General features: G+C 33.0%; 1 protein-coding gene across 2 annotated transcripts in view; it reads left to right on the forward strand.

Annotated features, from left to right (window-relative positions):
- Positions 1-19,354, forward strand: part of RFX3 (regulatory factor X3) — a 219,661-nt gene that overhangs the window by 116,784 nt on the left and 83,523 nt on the right. Inside the window, exons 5-7 of one of the 2 annotated variants that reach the window (XM_069090793.1) lie at positions 1,315-1,389; positions 14,004-14,185; positions 19,123-19,242. In XM_069090793.1, coding sequence (XP_068946894.1) covers positions 1,315-1,389; positions 14,004-14,185; positions 19,123-19,242 — 377 coding nt within the window. The remainder of the gene's footprint in view (positions 1-1,314; positions 1,390-14,003; positions 14,186-19,122; positions 19,243-19,354) is intronic. The other variant, XM_069090794.1, reaches the window with a different exon arrangement.

Raw genomic sequence — 19,354 nt, forward strand, 5'->3', positions numbered from 1 at the left:
ATTTATGAGAATTTCAAAATATGCTCTATTTCCATATTCAAAATTATTAAAAGTATTATAATGATAGCATACATTTTGTGGCATTTTATAGTTTCCAGTGTATGTTCAAATGTGTCATCTAATTTAATCTCATTTATACAAATTACCATTAAAGTATTTGTCAAACCTGTTCATCATGGAGAATTTGGGGGCAGACCTGTGATTTCATCAGTAACATAGGACTTTTGAGGTGTGGGAACTCCTCCAAACCTGCTTATCAGCAATTCCTCTGAAAGATTAGGTAATGCCAGTAGTCACATATGCATCAGGGACAGAACTTAAACCCATGTCTTCCTGATTCCAACCTTAAATTTCATCAGATTATTACAAAGAAGAAATTAGCTATTCCTTCTTAATTACATGACCAAAATTTTGTTTATTTCACTTGACATTCTGTAACCAATTATCTTAAAGCAAGAGGTAGAAGTCACTGAAGAATTTCATTAGGTAAAAGATAGTATAAATTTAACAAGACAAAAAGTCATATTTATTCTTCTCTATTTATGTGACAAATTGATTTCTTGCTAATGTGGCAATGAGTTCAAACAGTAAGACAGTTTCTGTGATCTCCCTGTCTCTGTTGGCTCTATATTGTTTTTCTTTTATATCTCATTTCTACTGTCATTTCTGATGTATCTGTATCACCATGACCCCATGATAGGATGAGATACATATGCTCTGTAGAATAAGACATAATACAGTTATAGCATATTAGTTCATGCTAATAATATTTTGGAAGGACCCACATAAAGCTCAATTTGCATGCAAGGCAAAAACAAAAGGGGGTGGGTGGAGTATTTCTTTGAACATTTGCAAAGATTTCTTTGCACATCAGCATTAAAATACTATAATACATTAAATGCAGGATCTGCAATAACATTTTCCTTTCATGGCAGAAGAGAACAAATATTGAATACTCTCTTGGTGGGAGGCTACAGAAAGAGAGAGTAGTTTATGTACCACATCTGTGTCTTTTAATTGTGAAAGTCAAGAATGTTTTCTCATAACCTTGGAAAAATATGCTGGGGTTCTCAGGACTATGTTCTGACTGTAATTAGAGAATGTTCACAGTAGTTCCCTTTTGTGAGGGGGCTTGTCATCTACTAGGAGTGGGATAGGGGTGGAGGGAGGAGGAAAAATGTTTTTTCTTTTAAGTGAAATCTATTCATTAGCCAACTTTGAAGCAAAAATTGAACAAACCTATCAAAATTTCTCTGGTCAGCCTTTTATTACTATCTTGTCTTGAGCCCTTTTTTTAATGACATCTATTATCAGATTGAAATGGCGATTGAGACGCTGCAAAAGTCTGACGGTCTGTCCACTCACAGAAGCTCTCTTCTCAACAGCCATGTAAGTTGCCTCTTCTTCATGTAAACTAATCTCTTTGCTTGTTCTGCATGTTTAGCTTGCCTCTAAATGCTTGTTTTATTTATTTTGCTTCCTAATCTTCCCTTCTCAGCCACTTACAATCTTTACATCCTTCTTGGCTTAGCAAAGTATCTTAAGAGTGGAGGCCTTGGGGTCTCTGAATTAGGCTTTGGTAAAACTTTTTGGATAAAAACTTAACACTTTTTAAATTTATCAACTTTATACTTATTTGTAAAACTAGTGAGTAGGGAATTTGAAAATCTTTTGTTTGATTTTGACTTACCATGGAGAAAACATATAAACCTGCATTGATTTGTGGTGTAGATAGACAATCTACCTTCTACTTGCATATATAAGTAATGATTTAATTTTTTAAAGCAATTTAATGGAAGAGTTAACAAAGGAATGAAAGTAAAGTGCTGGCAAACATCCGTATACTTTTGTGCAGCCTTGAAAGTCCAGGGCCTATAAAGAATTGGAACTAGCACACACACACACCCAAAAAAAAGAGGAAAGGGAGAAGGAAGGAAGATAAAGGGAAGAAGAAAGGAAGTAAAGAGAGTTTGAGAATGGCATATTTTGAATTGAAACTGAGAAAACAGAATGAGAACTCTATTTTTTAAGTCAGTGTTCATTGTTATCAGCTAGAACATAACTGTGACTCTGGTAAGTGTGGAAGGGACTGAGACAGATTTTATAAATTAGTAAAATAATCATTTTGTATGAAATTTTATTAACTTGTACTCAGATTTTTGTAATCTTTCATATGTAATGCTTTTAGAAGGTGTTTTCTGAATAGATTAAATAGATTTCTTAACAAAAATAGAAAAAAATGTTTTAAATGAGCATTCTGTTAAATTTATAGCAATAATTTTTTAGGAAAGCAAGTTATTCCCTTTGATATATAATACAAATAACTTATGTTCATGAATAAAGTTATTTAGAATATTTTGATGATTCCCTTTTTCATCTTTTCCCTAATCTTCAACTAAAAAAACCTATACTGTAATATAGAAGCAAGGAAAGGTAAGGAAAGGCAAGGACAGGAGAGGAGAGGAGAGAAGAGAAGAGGAGAGAAGAGAGGAAAAAATTTCATTTAGTGTAGTTTCATTTTATGAAAGTTATAACTTTTTTTTATATTTAGAGGTTTTAGCAGGTGGTATGGCAATATCCATTAAGGTGAAACAGATTCATTCTAAGAACTGCATGAAGATAAAAGACAAAAGATAATTCTGGAAGTTTTTAGTTAATATTCCAAAAGTATAGTAATTCTCTTCATTTGTTCTGATGTACTTCTGTTTAGATGAGAAAATTTTAAGTTGTCTTAAGGTGAATGGGGCAAAGGTTCATAATAAACAGGTTAGGAGGTGTAGAAAATGACTGTAATTTAGAAGAAATACTTAATTTGGTGACAGTGGCATAAATATGGAGGGAAAATGATAGTATATATTCCATGGTTCCTCTTTTTCTATTTCATTCTAAGATGTTGGTAATGTATGTATAGTGTCCCTTTGTGGGAATTTAAGTGAAAAATGTCCTTCTATATACCATAATTGTTCTTAAATTTTCGTTTAAATCTGTGCCTGTATATTGTTATGTTAAGGGAAATTTACAAGATATTATTAGCAGAGAGAAAGATAAGCATAAACTGTGTTTTGACCCTGTGATTTAAAATTTGTGGGGTTTTCAGTGTCTTTGTGAAAAAAATATGTAGGAACATGAGAATCAAAATTCTCTGTTAACTTTTAACTCTGCAAATGCTCAGGCTCTTTGTCCCACAGAAAAATTCCATTCAGATTTTATTTTTACTTGGTTAATTTGTATATATCACACAACCTATATTTAAATTTTAATTCTATTTTATTACTTTTTTCATTTGGGAGTTTTAATAAACAATAATGTAGGTATGAGAGCATATTTGTGTGTTTTTTACTGTTGGTTTGTTTAAATTTTTCAAATATGTTGTTTTTGAAATTTTCTCTTGTAGAATGAATGAAGAAATAATTAATGTTAATGAAGGTGTGAATGAAGCAGCATAAACAGCAGACAAATGTTTCTCACTCTGTGTCTTCAGATTGTTTATTACCTAGTATGGAAAAAATCATTCATACTATTTTTCAGTGTCAGAGGCTTTCTTAGCATATGGAAACAATGATTACAAATACTTGCAAATGAACTGATAATTCTTTCTCTCCTAAATCATACCTATGATATGTTCAAATTCCATAAGTTTACTTGTAACCATACCTAAAGTAGAGTTCTTTAGAAACATAGCTGATTTGCCAGCAGTATTTAGTGTAACTACATAGATAGATAGATACTGTTTACCAGTTACATATATAACCATGCTCACAGACAAGTGCCCTACCAGAAGCACCTCGATGGAATTAGTGATCTTCAGAATGTTCCCAACCCTGTAAGAATAAAGCCTCTTTTTCTTTTGCCCCTTGGAGATTAATGATATTCCTAATTTTAAATATGTTTAAGAAATTTGAATTGGTCCTTTGTATAAATTTTAAGTGACACTAAACTGCTAAAGGCATTATAGATTTGTAAACTTAATTGGTTTTCAATTGAGTGGAACATTTCTAGTGAAAAGATTTTGAAAACCATTAACTTTTTGAAGTTCAGTAAATTAACTTACTGATATTCTTTATTATATGTAGAAAGATACATGGCATACATGTAGATTTTTTTAATTCATAAAGTAGGTGATGAATTCAGTTGTTTTTTGGGGAGGTTTGACTAAATATTTTGACTTAGGGAAACTGTGCTATGTAGCAAGGTATTAGTTACCCCAATTGATTAATTTCCATAGAAAGGTATCCTCCCTGTTACCCTATCTGTGGCTGTAGGGACAGAAAGCTAATCATAGGATCATAGCATAAAGCTGGAAGGAATCTTGGAAATCATGTGTTCTAACTCCCTCATTTTCTTTTTCTTTTTTTTTTTTAAATGAGCAATCAGGGTTAAGTAACTTGCTCAAGGTTACACGACCAGTTATTTCTGGGTGTGGTGCTAAGTATCTGAGCCCGGATTTGATCCCCAGGTCATCCCGACACTGGAGCCAGTGCTCTTACTCACTGTGCTACCTGGCCACCCCAAACTCCCTCATTTTCAATATGGGAAACTGAGGCCCAATAAAAAGTACACTGGTTCTGGAGAGAGAAACCAGGTTTAAATCCAGTCTCTAGGATTTACTACATGTGTGCCCTCAAACACAAGTTGTTTACTCTCCATTAGTCTAGATTTCCTCATCTGTAAAATAAGAGGATTGGCTAGATGTCCTCTCAGTTCCTTCCAACTCTAGATCTGTGGTCCTATGATTTCAGGTGACATAGCAAAGTCACACAGATAAGAAGTAACCAAGCTTCAGTTCAAACCCAGATATTCCTGAGTTCAAATCCAGTTTTCTTTTCTGTGATATTGTTCCCCAGGCTACTTTCCATATAGGAACAAGATATTATTTCTCAGTAAATAAAATAGATGATAGGACATAAAGTTAAAAGTAACCTTAGAAATGAACCACCCATCTTCATGTCATAAGAACTAAAGCTTATGTAAAAGTAAAATTCTACCTAGTGAAATTCATTGAATAGTTTTCCAGTTTTTCTCTAGAAATTTTCCATTCAGTCAAAAGCTAATTAAATTCACAAAGGTTTCTATAATATCTTTCGCACTTAGAAATCAACTAGAACTTCTGCAAAGGACCAGCTAGATAGCTTAAAAGAAACTCAGAGATAAGGACTTGAATCTTGAGTTTGATAAGATTCTTAGTGTATACGACCATTAATTGCTTTGCATCCATTGTAGCCCCTTTACTATGTGACCTGAATTATTCATGTAGCTGCTTTCTCCTCTAGTGCAGGTCCCACCCTTTCCCACATCTTCTCATCCTGGGTTATTCCTCTGGTTATTCTAATATTTGGTGGATATCGGTCCAACACTCAGATTGTCCAACTCTTATCACTCACATTTGAGACATCATGACCATCCCACCTCCTTTTGAAGATTAAACTTAATTTCACAGAAACCCATGAAATTAAACTTTCTAATTAAAACTATAGCCACATTTTGATTTATCTTTATGTGTTTATCTGTTTATTAGGGAGTGATAGATTTGATTTTGAAATGTTTTTATTTAATATGCCGCTGACTATATTTTTGTAACCTTTGAATCAGACTCTAAGGAATGTCACAACAGTTAAGACTCAGCCTTTTGTCATCTGAATACCAATAACCTTCACCATAGTTCTCCACCCTGAATTACAGAAGCAACCAAATATAAGTTAACTACCTTAATGTAATTTTCAAAAAAATTATAATTTTTATATGTTGTGATTATGTGAAGATGTTACAACTTCATTTTTTTATTTAAAGGCTATTTTTAAGAAAAAGCACAACTGTAAATGAGCACCATAATAAAGTACTTGAATATTCGAGTTTGTTTTTTTTTTTTTAACAAGCAAACTGTGCCCTATATACGTTAATGAAAGGAATCACGATTCAAATACACATAGTCCCGAATTTAAGAAAGGAATGTGTTCCAAAATTTTGTGAATTAGTAGTTTGGATATAGGATACATTTCACCATCTAAACAATGCTGTAAATAGTGGTTTAGATTCCTAAGCCTAGTCTTATATTGTAGATAATCATTTAATATGTAGTATAGCTAAACTACAGAATTAGAGCCAAATTACCAATACCCCTTATAACATTATATAATAAATCACTCTTGGTTATAATTCTTGCAACAAGAAAGGATTCCTGCCCTCCATTCCCTACCAACTCTGGTAATGAGAATAATTACATTGATGAGTCTTAATCTTAGATTCCATCAACTGGAAGTGGGAATATACAAGTTAGGGCAACTCTATTGGAGATTCCCTTCAGTGGAGAGAAGCACCAACAAGAGAGTGTTATGATCCCTTCAGCAGTCAGCTAAAGTCTATGGACCTTTTTTCTGAATAATGTTTTTAAATGCATAAAATATGTAGGATTACCAAAGAAGCCAAAAGTTAGTGAAAATAAGGATGTATTTTTTTTCCCATCCAAGTTGATAGAAACCCTGAAATCTATTACAAATCTATTAGAGGACTCTAGATTAAAATTTTCTGTTATAGAGAGAAGGGCTTTGATTAGCAAAGGGAGGGGACAGCATCATTTGTAAATTCATTGTTTGGGATTGAAGGACCATCTGTGTTTTCACATGAGAAAATGTACTTTGGAAGACTGCTTAGAAAGAAAGAACTAAATTTTTAACCTTTTTATGTTGTGGACCCCTTGGCAGGCTAGTGAAGTCTATCGATCCTTTCTCAGGATAAAATACATAGTATTACAAAATAAACCAGTCTTATTGAACTTCTGACCTAGATAATTAGGTATAATCTGCCTAAATAAAATAATAGCCCACTCTTTTTATCACACTAGAATTTTATTAGCTTCCTGATCACTATTTTTAACCTCTATTTCTTTTGAGAGTGGGATAGGCAGTTAACCATCTTTATCCCCACTTGAACATGTGCATTGAAATGAGGTTCTTGAGTATTGCTATCTCATAATTCTATGATGAAATATCATTGTAAAATGGAACCATGTATAGAACCTAGCTAACTCATCCTGTGCAAGGTATACATAGTACCTGGTTAAGCTTAGTAATGTTAAATAATGTTACTCTTTGATACCATTAAGGAATATTAAATTTTGCTTTTCTCTATAGTCTTTAGTCTAATACATGAGAAATAGAATTGGGGGAGGTGGTGGGGAGGGGAGGGACATCTGTTTTAATATAGGATGTAAGTCATGCAGCCAAACCTCTCTTGTGTTCTTTCATAAGAATAATATATCTCTTTTATAGTCAAGTTCATTTAAGAATAATGCTGAAAGAGTCACTTCCTTGTATTCTATGTGACTAAAAGGATTAACGTATGGTCATATGGACCCTTCCCCATTTACTACATACATAGCTTTCTGAATAGATCAGGTTTTTCTTTTGTTTGTTTTTAAGACATGAATCTATTGCAAGTATAATTTATGATTAAGAGATCTCCACTGTTTTTCAAAAAATCCTTTTGATTCCCAGCTACCTTTCTCATAGTTTCCTGGGATACTGTCTTGTTGCTTGGCATTAAAAGTCCTGACCTTCAAATGGTTTCATTATTTTAATGCATTTTTATTTCACTCCTAATTTAGTTTCTCATTTTTTTTTACTACAAAGATCATGTGGCTAAGTGTTTTTCAATCTGCCTAAATAGCATTTTATCTAAACTAAAGGCAGCTTTACTATTTTATATTTTTTCTTTATATTTATTGTTAGTTGTAAATAATTCAGCTTTGCTAATACTGGGTTTTTTGTCAATGTATGGACAATGTAGATTGTTAAGTGCATACTTGAAAATGGTTTAAATTTGTCATAATTTGTAGTAATTATTTTTGAATTGTAGATCTCTTAAAATTTCATTTAAGTTATAAAAGCCTTAGGGGCATTTATTTTCTTTCCTATTTGTAATTCAGCAAATGATCATCTCATGCCTTTTGCCACTGCAATATATCCAGCCTAAAGCAAAAATCTTTGTTTTATGTTCCTCTTTGACTTTGCTATGCCAACATTGTAAATATAAGTTATGACTGAAATAAGGTCTGTCAAAATGCATATCATTAGGAAACTGCACTGAAAATGAATCCTAATAGGTTATAATCCATCTGGAAAAAAAAAGTCCCAAATGTTACACTTAGAAGTTAATTGGAAAGTGCAATTTTTTTTATTTGTCAATCAGTGTTTCCCTTTGGGAAAAATAGAAAAATTTCACCTTCCCTAATCTATCCTGATTAACACAGATTAAATGCAAAGGTTGCAAGATGTAATTATCTTGGTTTCCACCCTTAGAAATGCTTGTGTCTGTTCATTAGCAGAATAATCAGGTTTTTATAAACCAAGCTAAAGGTTAAAGGTTTCCTATGGTATATTTTATGGCTTTTAAATCATACTTATAAACAACTAATTTAAAAGACATTTATAAAATTCCATAACCAGAGAAGCTTAGTTTTCTTTATAAAGGGAAAAAAGTCCAAAGAACTAAAATGTAGTTTCCAACAAAATTAATAAAAAAGGAAGACAGGGTGAGAGATTTGGATTTGGAGTGAGAACACTTGAATTCAAATTCTTACTCTCCTGCTTACTATCTATGTGACCTTGGACACTCTCTCTTTGTAAGTAAAATGAGGAATTGGACTCCAAGGTCTTGTCCAGCTCTGCTTTGTGATCTTCATTTTATGACTACATTCCATTTAAAGTAAAATTTAATTTTTTAATTTATGACTATTATTGTAAGAATATGTAAGACTGTAAATATGACTGTAAGAATAATATATCCAGAAGTCTCAAGTATACCTCTAGGTATCTTTGAAATTATTTTTATTAGCACAACAGATTCTGATTCCTTGATTAGTGATTTGAAACAATCCCTTGACTGTCCATGTTACTCTCAAAATAAAATAAAAATTTTACAAATTGTATTTTGGAGCCCAAAGATCCAATCTTCAATTTCATGATATTTGTGGATCCTAATTGTACCTTTAAAAAAATAGGCATCTTAGGGGTGGCTAGGTGGCGCAGTGAGTAGAGCACTGTCCCTGAAGTCAGGAGGACCTGGGTTCAGATCCAGTCTCAAACACTTGACACAAAAATAAACTAGCTGTGTGACCTTGGGCAAGTTACTTGGACCCAGTTGCCCTATCCTCCTCCCTCCAAAAAAAATATTTAAAAATAGGCATCTCCAAGAAATAGATTACTATCTACTGCTAAATCTTGAATTATTACTTGGTAGTTCCCAAATGTCTGACAACTGTCCTCTTCATCCCAACTATCTCACCCCTTCCCTGTCTAGTAATTTTCTGGGATTGTCAAATGTGAAGGGAAGAAAGCCAATAGCAAGATCTCCTCCCCTACTTTTGGCAGGAACTGTGCCCCCAGATCTTACTTCACCCTCCTCATCTCTGAGTGAGCATATATGACTCAAAAGAAATGAAAAGTAGCTCTTCTACATAAAACTCTGTTTAATGGAAGAAACAGATATATCCATCAGAATGACAGCTAGTAAATTTTGTGGGGGGAGACATCCTCATGACTGCAACCAGATTCCCAGTTAGAACCTGATTACCAAGATTTTATCTCGTATTATTATGTAATAATGTATTATGTAATTATTATGTAATAAGGAATTTATTTATTATGTAATAAAGGAAAAAATGGAATTGAAAACTAAAATATTTTTTGAAAGACATACAAATTTACTTTTAAGTTGGCAACTACATATCAAGAGACTAGATACATATATACATACATATAATATATATGCAATATACATATGATCTCTGGATAAAATATGCATGTATGCATGTATGTTTAAATGTATGTACATATACATATATGTATTTAGGCATATTATACATATATATCAGAAAGTAATCAAGTTGTAATGATCAATATTTTTTTGGCCATCTGAACAGTCATTTCTTTTTACCACACAGCTGATCCAATCTATTTGTGGGAATCATTATTATTATGACTGAAAAAAACTAATTGACTCTTAAATATTCAATTTGGTGGCAATTCTTTGGTGGCCATGGCTGATGTGAATTGGAAATGAGGCACTCGTGTAGATAATTTTAGCTGCCAATACCCAATTATTATGTGAATCTTTCTAGCAAAAACTTGCTTTTGTTATGAATCATTTGGATAGCATTGTTTATGTGGACATAGCCTTTAACTATAAAATATTTTAAAGTTGAGCATGAGGTAACAAGTATTAGTTATCTGTTTTCATGAAATAAAATTTCTATTACTATCCTAACATGTCTTTTGCAACACTACTGGTGAATCAAATATTTCATAAAATTTTCTTGTTTTAATTCTAAAAGTCATTGTTCTTTTGATTTCCTCAGATGATTTATTTTAAAATTAAAAGGACATCTTCCTGAGAAACTAGTGCAAATACAATTTTCAGGAGTATATCTTCATGTCAACTAATTAAATCTGACCAGAAGACATACAAAATGAAGGAAGTTTACAGGGAAAAAAATTCCTTTTTGTTTTGGGTTAAACAGATTATTTTAGTTTGGCTTCCTATTTTGTATCATGTTCATTTAGACATCCTATAAAATATTTGCGCAGTTTTGAACATAAAGCCAGTTGTATCAATTAAACTTCTCCTGGTCCTTTTTAAAATTTATCGTTTCAACTTTAGACTTCCCATATGTAACCTTAGGATTTTTCCCCCAGTTATTCCCAGAAAATTTGCTGAAGATTCTTGACATTTTTTTTTACCCCTTTCTGTTGAGATTCTATCCCGTAAGGGCTACCCTTAAAATATTTATTAATTTATATGGAAAATAGGTCTTATAATTCTCTGAATCAAACTTTCCCTTTTCCTTTGTTGATCTTGTGTGTGTCTCACATTGCCACTATTCAGTTGAGTAGGACTTTAACTTTTTAAAAAGTTCCATTCATTTGCTTTGTCAAACATTTTTCTCCCCTGCTTCATTTATATTCGATTATGAATCATTATGCAGACAGCAAATATATACCTTCCATATTTATTTGAAGAATACTAATAAAAGGCAAGCAACTGAAGTGTACTTATATATGGAGCCCAATTAAAAAGAGACTGAAAATTTTGCTCAGTATAGTTGCCTGAACCCTATGGAAATAGCCCAGTTTAACTGTATAGATGACCTCAGACCAATTGGACCAAAATAAAACTTAGGCAAGTCTGATTCAGGTACAGTTGTGTGAGTAGAATCTTTGATTTCAAAAAGAAAAACCAGGAAAGAGATGCTAGTTTGAACTTCAAATGACTAGAATTACTGCTTATCTACCACATTCTTGCTGCTGTCATGTAAAATATGGATGAATATCATTGTTTATGTTCATTATAGGAGAATCAATCAGATAGCATTTAGGAAAGCATTAGAATGCCTTGGGGAAAATGATTACAAGTGTCACAAGTGAGAATGAGTAATTCAAGCTATTAGTAACACATGTAATAAAGATAATAAAATAAAATTCAAAATACACAAATTTTCTTTTTTCTCTTACATATTTGTAAAGGCCTTAAATATTCATGAAAATATGTATAAATATTTCTGAGTCTATCAAAGAGATTAAACATATGTTACCAGTTCATTAGGACGATATGTGTTTAAGTTACCAAATACTTATTTTTACCTGTTAAGTAATTATAAGAAAGCAATTTCTTTTGGGGCCTAATAAATAACCCAACTTTCTTTGCTGAGGAGGTCTCATGGTGGACAGGACTCTGGATTTGGAATCAGAACTGGATTCAAATCACAACTCCACCAATTACTATTACTATTACTGTCTGAGTAATTGATCAAGTCACTTAAGGCCTCAGTTTCTGCATTTGTAAAATGATGGGGTTGGATTAGATGAGATACAATGTCCCTTCTAGCTTTAAATCTGTGATCCTATAATCCCAAAGTGAGCTTTTGTCAGTGTAGTATGGTGGAATGAATGTGTGATCAGAAGCCATGGGAAGAGTTTTTAAATTCAGATTTTGCCACTTTTATGTGATATGTTAGTTACTGAGATGTGGTTCTATGTGTTTAATCTACTGCATAGCACTTTCCTACTATGTAAAGAACACTGAACTTGTCATTCCAACAAAACATGGGTTCTAATCCTTGTTTTGCTGGTAACTAGCTATGTGAGCCTTAGTTTCTTTATTTATAAAAGAAGGGTAATAGTTCTTGCCCTTCCTCACAGGAGTTTTGAAATGATCATATGAGCCTTCATAGGTGGAAGACCTTAAACCATGAACTTCTATGCAAAACTTTGTTGTCACCATTACCTAATAATCAACCTTACCTATGCCTCTCCTGAATTGTCCTTATTATGTTTATTTTCTGCAAAGACTAAGCTTGGTCATATATGCATTTTTTGTACATAATGTGTGTGTTTTAATTTATATGTGTAGATTGCATCAGCCTAATAAAATGGTATTTGGTCCGCACAATTGTCTACTAAGAAAATTTATTGTAGGCAGGAAACCTGAAAAAAATCATGCTGAATGTTTTCGTTCTCAAAGTCTGAAAGTGGCACCCTATTAAGTTTCAAATTTAAATTCACATTCCAAGTCTAATCACAAATCCCTGAAAATGTCAGCATGGAATGGGAAATACTTAGAAAGTTAATAGAAATTTTGACAACTTTAACAACTTCTCCTTGGCATCCCTATTTAGCATATTCAACTTAGGAGAAGCTTCACAAATTCTTCTATTTCCACATGGAAAAGTGTAGTTTAACCTTAGACATACATTTTAAATTATTGAATTATGGGGCAGTACACCAAGATTCTTTTCCATCATCCAATAGCTGCATGCCTGGCATGTTGTGGTAGAGAAAGCAAGGAAATAGACATCAGCAGACCTCGATTTTGATCAAGGCTCTAATATTACTTCTTTTGGTGACCTTGGGCAAGTCACTTTCTATGTTTTAGTTTCTTCATTTGCAAACCAGGGATGATAGTAAATGGTCCTGCCTATTTTACAACTGTAATCCTTGTTAGGACCTCAGAAACTAAGAATTGCATGCATCAGAGTTTTTTATTAAATTTCTTCCTGAATGTTCTTACAGAAGAAAACATTAACCCAGGGCTATCAATAAGACTTAAACTGGTGTTGAGTATAGCCATGTGAGCAAATCATCATTCTTCGATGGCACTGCAAAAAATACCACTTAGAGGTGGGAGGTTTCAAGATAGTTCTAATAAACCATTCCTTCCTTTTTAAAAGTTAAAGAATTGAATCTACACTATATTTAACTACTATAACTTATCACAAATAGATCTATCACAAATACATACATAGGTGGAAAAATGAATAAATAAATAAATAAATAAGTGTCATTTGTATTATATTCTTTAGCCTGAATTACTGAGTTTCTTCCCTCTTGGCAAGAAATGACTGAGTTTCTCAGGATTTTTTTTTCTTAGCAGACAATGCTATTATTATGTTATCTCATGGTAATTTGAAACAAGTAAATTAGGAATCCTATAAAAATTCATATAACCTTAATATAAGGGCTCATCCAGGATAGCTTATTGTTGGAGTGTTGTATCAAACCAACAATAAAGATGTATTATGTGCCATGCTGTCAGTCTGGATAACATGGTTTTTCTGTTCCATGATGGTATAAATTATATTTATGACTAGTTAATATGATTATCTAAATTCCCCAAAGGAAAAAAAAACTGTTTCCAAAATAACAGTCAATATAGTGAAAATCAGTGTGTCACTACATGCTTTTGAATATTTGGAGAGATAAGCATTGTTGGAGGTCACAGGTATTATGACTTCTGCTATTTAACAGACATTTCCAAGCATTTTCAACCCTATAGAATATTAAGCTTCTAAATTCACTTAAAAAGAGCTACTTATCATATCATAAGGCTTTCCAGGAGAGCTTCTAAATACTTTTTTGTGTGTGTGAAGTGACACTCTAATGCTTTTAGTGGCTTGTAGATATTTTGGTAAATTATGCTGTTTCTTTTTGTTTACTCTGTCTTACTTATAATAGCTCCAGTGGCTGTTGGACAATTATGAAACAGCAGAAGGTGTGAGCCTCCCTAGAAGTACCCTTTACAACCATTACCTACGACATTGTCAGGAACACAAACTGGACCCAGTCAATGCTGCCTCCTTTGGAAAACTCATAAGGTCAATTTTCATGGGGCTACGAACCAGGAGATTGGGAACTAGGTCAGTACTGAAAAATAAGATTATGGATTTTCAAAAATTATTGCAGTAAAAGTATGTGCAAGTGTGTCTGTATGTGGAGAGAATACAAGGACACAAATCAGGCAAGACCAGAGAGGCATCCATTTGAGACTCCCAAATCCAAAAGACAAGTGTTTGTCCCAAACATTACCCATGTGGAAAATTACGGGACCAGGAAGGTAGAAGTGTATTATCCACTAAAGAAAGTTGTACTTCAGAATTCACCAGCTGATTTCTGCACAATACAGCAATGAAAGGGGTGAGAGGAGTCGATTACCTTGCCAGAGAGAGAGTGGCAGACAGATCAACAATTTAGCCCAAAATTTTCATGTGATATCTTAAACATCGTTATCACGGCCCCTTCTAAAATGCCACTGATAATGCTCAACAAGACATATATTAAATACAACAAGTCTGTCTTATATTAAAACAGCCATATGAAAAAGATTGTCATCTACATACCCACTCTCCTGCAAGAAATACAGAGTGCTGATTTAATCTGTTTCAATTTCTAGACAGAGGACAAATGAACAACAAATCTTTTTTGAGGACACGCAGAAATATATTATTTGTTTGCAAGCTTGCAGGAATTGATTGGATTTTAAAAGCCTATTACTCTACCATGTTCTTTTTTCCTTTTTATTGGGAAATGGGAAAAAAATTTCCATTGTTTGGAGACTTTAATAATTTTAGTATGAGATTTTTGGACAGTTATGCCCAATTTTTTTACTGCATTGGAAATGTATATTTGGTGTTTTCAGCAAACATGATGTGATTAAATGAATGAGGCACTCATTATGTAGAGGAAATTTCCCCAGATTAGGAATTAGGAAATGTGAATTGGAGTCCTAGGCCTGCCATGACCTATCTGTTTTACTTCAAGCAAGTCACTTCTTCTCTCCTGGGGTTTATTTCCTTTATTAATAAAAGAGGAGAGTTGGACTAGATACTATGTATAGGCCATTCCAGCTCTAAAATTCTATCTTCTTAAAGTCCACGTATATAGTTAAAACCAACCAGTTTTATTTCTCTCAATTCCAGATTTTTCAATATAATTGTTGTAAGTTACATATTTTCAAGTAACTGAGGCATTGCAACAGCAATTCAGGGGCAAATAGATTTTCCATTGTTCATAGGATCATAGATTTGGTGCTGGAAGGGAACTCGGGCCATCTAGACTAGTCCCCTCATCTTACAGAGAGATGAAGTGACTTACACAAGGTCACAGAGAAGGCAGAGCTGGAACTGAACCCCAGTGTTCCAAATCCAAATCCATCTCCTGGCTCTTGCACCATATTGCATCCCAAAGGATTAAATCTGGATTGCTAAATTTTATTGATTAGGAATCTCATATAAAGAAGAAAAATAGAGCTACTTCGTGAAGAAATTACATGTTCATTCATTTTAGCAAGTGCAGTTTAGTTTTAATTAATTATGATTCATAGTGCCATACTATTCTAGTAAACATGACTCGGTGTGCTTAGTCTAATAGCCACCCTCTTGACCTCATTATAAATTTATTCTGAGAAGAATGAACCTTTCAGATTCCTATGAATGATGAATTTTTTGTGTATGTATACATGTATATGTGGATTTTGTGTGTATATACACAAAATCCATATGTGTGTATGTAGATATATGCATATCCATATACATAATACATATATGAAAATTATCCCCTTCTGTTGTATTTTACCTGCATGGGCAGCATTTAAATAACTACAGATTCAGTTTTTCAGCAACTATTACATCTCTGAAACCAGACCAAAGCCAATATATCTCCTAAAACGATTAGTTCTAAGCAAAACCAGAATACCAAAATGTTTACAGATCTAAGCAATCTAAGCATCAGCCAATGTGATATTTAATTCAGCTTGTTTCTTGGCTTGCTAATTGAATTTTAGTGAGAAATCCATGGAACAGAAGATTTAGCAAATTTTAAGCCACTGACTTTGCATATGATTAATTTCATCAAACTGAAGGAGTTAACATTCACAGCCTTGATTGTTTTCTGTCTCCTCCCATGTCTAGAACTGCAAAAAAGAATGGTTGCAAATATCTTTCTAGAGTATAAGAAAACACCAAAGCAAGCATGAGTTGCAGGAAGCCCGTTGCCATAGAGGTCTATTTACTTTGGCAAACATTGGCTTTGCACAGCTCATACTTGCTTAGGTGTTTTCTTGTATGCTGTCCCTGGAAGAGATTTCTAAAGATGCTTCACTTTAAAGTTCCAGATTTATCCTGGAAAATATCTCAAAAAGAGAAAAGAGAGCAGACTTGGGTGTGGGAGGTAGAGTCCATTGACTAGAGTGAATTTCTACTTTACTTTTTTGACTTTTACTTTTCAAAGGTCCCTACTGTCATTTTTACACTCAAAATGCACCGAGTTTGTCCTATATCTTTTTAAAAATTTTATATTTAAAATGAGGGATGGGAAAGAAAGTCTAGCCAAAGAATAAGAGCTTATTCACAAATGGAATGTTAAGCCCCATGCTGAATTGTAATGATAACTGGGCTAATATAAGAAGAAGGAAAGTAATCAGGTTCAGATACTGCTGGATGTGTCTACTGCAAAAAAGACTCAATCTCCCTCCAGCAGGGACTTGAACCAAGATTCAGTCTGACCATGTTCCAAAAATGAGCCAAGATATTAATTTTCTACCAAACATCAGAAAAAGCCATAAAACAATTTTCCCCTTCAAGAAAATAAATAAATAAAACTACACTTACTAACTAGTAGAAACCAGAAAAAAGCAAATACATATTATAAAACTATTGATCCTAAACAGAATCAAAACATTAATGTTTACAAGAACATTTTTGCAAAATTTATATTTAGTTCACCCTGTCTCTTGGATCCCTCATGAAATGTTTGTGAGGCTATCCATGGAGCAGAGTATGCCATCTTGTTAATATCATAGAACCAAAACTAAACCAAGGAGAATGGGAAGAGGTTATGTGAAAGATACACTTCTCTATCTCCACTCCTGCTCCCTTGCTGCTCTCTACTTTGAAGAAAAGGAGTCTACTAATAAAGTTTACAAAGCTGACTTGTAACTTTGTTCCAAGTTCCAACACTAAAGCTGATTCTAAATGGAAATTGTCTTTAAAGAAGATCTGGCTTTAGGATTGCTTCCTAAATTGGGGGGCTGATCACTCAAAGCTTTCAGAAGTACTTGTATATCTTTGCCAATTAATAGATCTCACTTTAACAGTTTTATAAGGATGTAGTCATTAGACTATATAGTTCCTCTTCAAACTTGGAAGTAGCATCTTTCCATTTTTTAAATCTAGCACAAATTCTCTTTGGATTTTTCTCTTTAAGCAGAAGAGGAAAAAAAATGTGAAGAGTTCTAATGCCTTACTATATTTAGACCTGTTAGAAACTACTATTTTCTCATTGCAAGAATTTACATGTTAAAAACTGTTATTTTTGCAAATATTCACAAATTCCATTCAGAGCAAAAATTTGTCACCAAACACAGAATTTCTCATGAAAATGAAGAAATTGTGAAATCATTTGTCCCATGTGGAAATTTGCCATTTCCACAGACAAATTTCCTCATGTGTGTCTGTTGTGATACATCTGATTCAGCCTGCAAAACGGATATGGATTCATTTAAAAACAGTGACTGACAAATGTGTTTGAGAATCAACAGGGATGAAATAATTTCTTAACATCTACAAAGCCCTTTATATTAAAAAAAATTAATGGAATTAACAACAATCTTCTAAGGCTGAAGTCAATATATTTATTCCACTGCTAACACTTTTTCTCATGAAGTAAATAACAAATAGAAATGTTAAGTACTTGTCCAAGGAAATAGAGCAAGAAGTGTAAATTTTTACTGTAAGACCTGTAGTTAATTCTGCCCCACTAAGATTTCCTTTTTAATGAAGAATTATATATCCTACATTACAAGTTTTCACTAATGATCAGTTTTCCACTGAAATAACTGAGCTCCTTTTAATCAAGTTAATGCTTCAAGAATATGACCCAGTAAATTTTTAAGTGCTCACTTAGCACAGTACTGGATGCTGGGGAGGATATAAGACTTGTGTAAACTTTCCCTCAATGAGCTTGCAATCTAGGAATAAAACTTGTGTGTTAAACTTAACTTAAGAGAACATGCACATTTTCTGAATGAAGTATTCAGAAAACATCAAGGCAGAATATGATACAATTTTTTTTCAAAATCTTCAAATATTTGTCAGAATGGATTTTTAATTTGTAGATAGAGCTGCTCTATTAACTTGAATAAAGTGTAAGTTAGATATATATGTATATAATATGTTTCATACTATATATATGAATATGTATTATATACATATATTCATATATACAGGAACTATAGTGTATCTATAAATTTATCTGTATAGGTACTTCTTCCACCAAGGAAGATTATAGCCCCTAGGTATTTTTCTTTCATTCTATGTGATTTTTGCTCAATGATCTAGAGATCTTCTTCTGTTTCCTTTAGTATCTCATGATTACAAAAGTACCACTTATGGAGACCTTTGGTTGTTGGTGCTCTCCCCTGCTAAAATTATTTCATCTTTATTTTGTATGTATTTTTATTTTTATATTATTTATCTGTGTATATGTTATCATCCAACCCCCAGTCCCCAGTAGAATATAATAAGTTTCATGAGGATTGGGACTGTATTGTTTTTTCCTTAGTTTTTGTACAGTGCCTGATATGTGTACAACTAGTACAAGATAGTAGGTGCTTAAATGCTTTTTCATTTGAGTTGAGCTCTCCCCACATGACCAGCCATTTTGTGTGTGTGCAATTTATATGTTCCTTGTACTTGGAATTAATTTTGCAAGTGGCTTAAATTAAGTGGATAGTGAATAAATCTAATTTTATATTTACTGAAATTTATATTTCTATTGTCTGTTGTTTTTCCTGATAAAGAGGGAACTCCAAGTACCATTACTATGGGATTCGTGTCAAGCCAGACTCCCCTCTTAACCGACTACAAGAGGACATGCAATATATGGCTATGAGACAACAACCCATGCAGCAGAAACAAAGGTAAAGTCTGGAGTTTTCACTGAAATGTGGAAATCATTTTTAACTTTTTAAGTGCTGTGGTGTTTTGATAATGACAACAACAACAAAAAAAACTACCACCCTAAAAAAACAC

This window comes from Petaurus breviceps, unplaced genomic scaffold (assembly GCF_028583685.1).
Source record: "Petaurus breviceps papuanus isolate PSGF00001 unplaced genomic scaffold, PetGlider_PUasm1.0 187, whole genome shotgun sequence".
Classification (NCBI taxonomy): domain Eukaryota; kingdom Metazoa; phylum Chordata; class Mammalia; order Diprotodontia; family Petauridae; genus Petaurus; species Petaurus breviceps.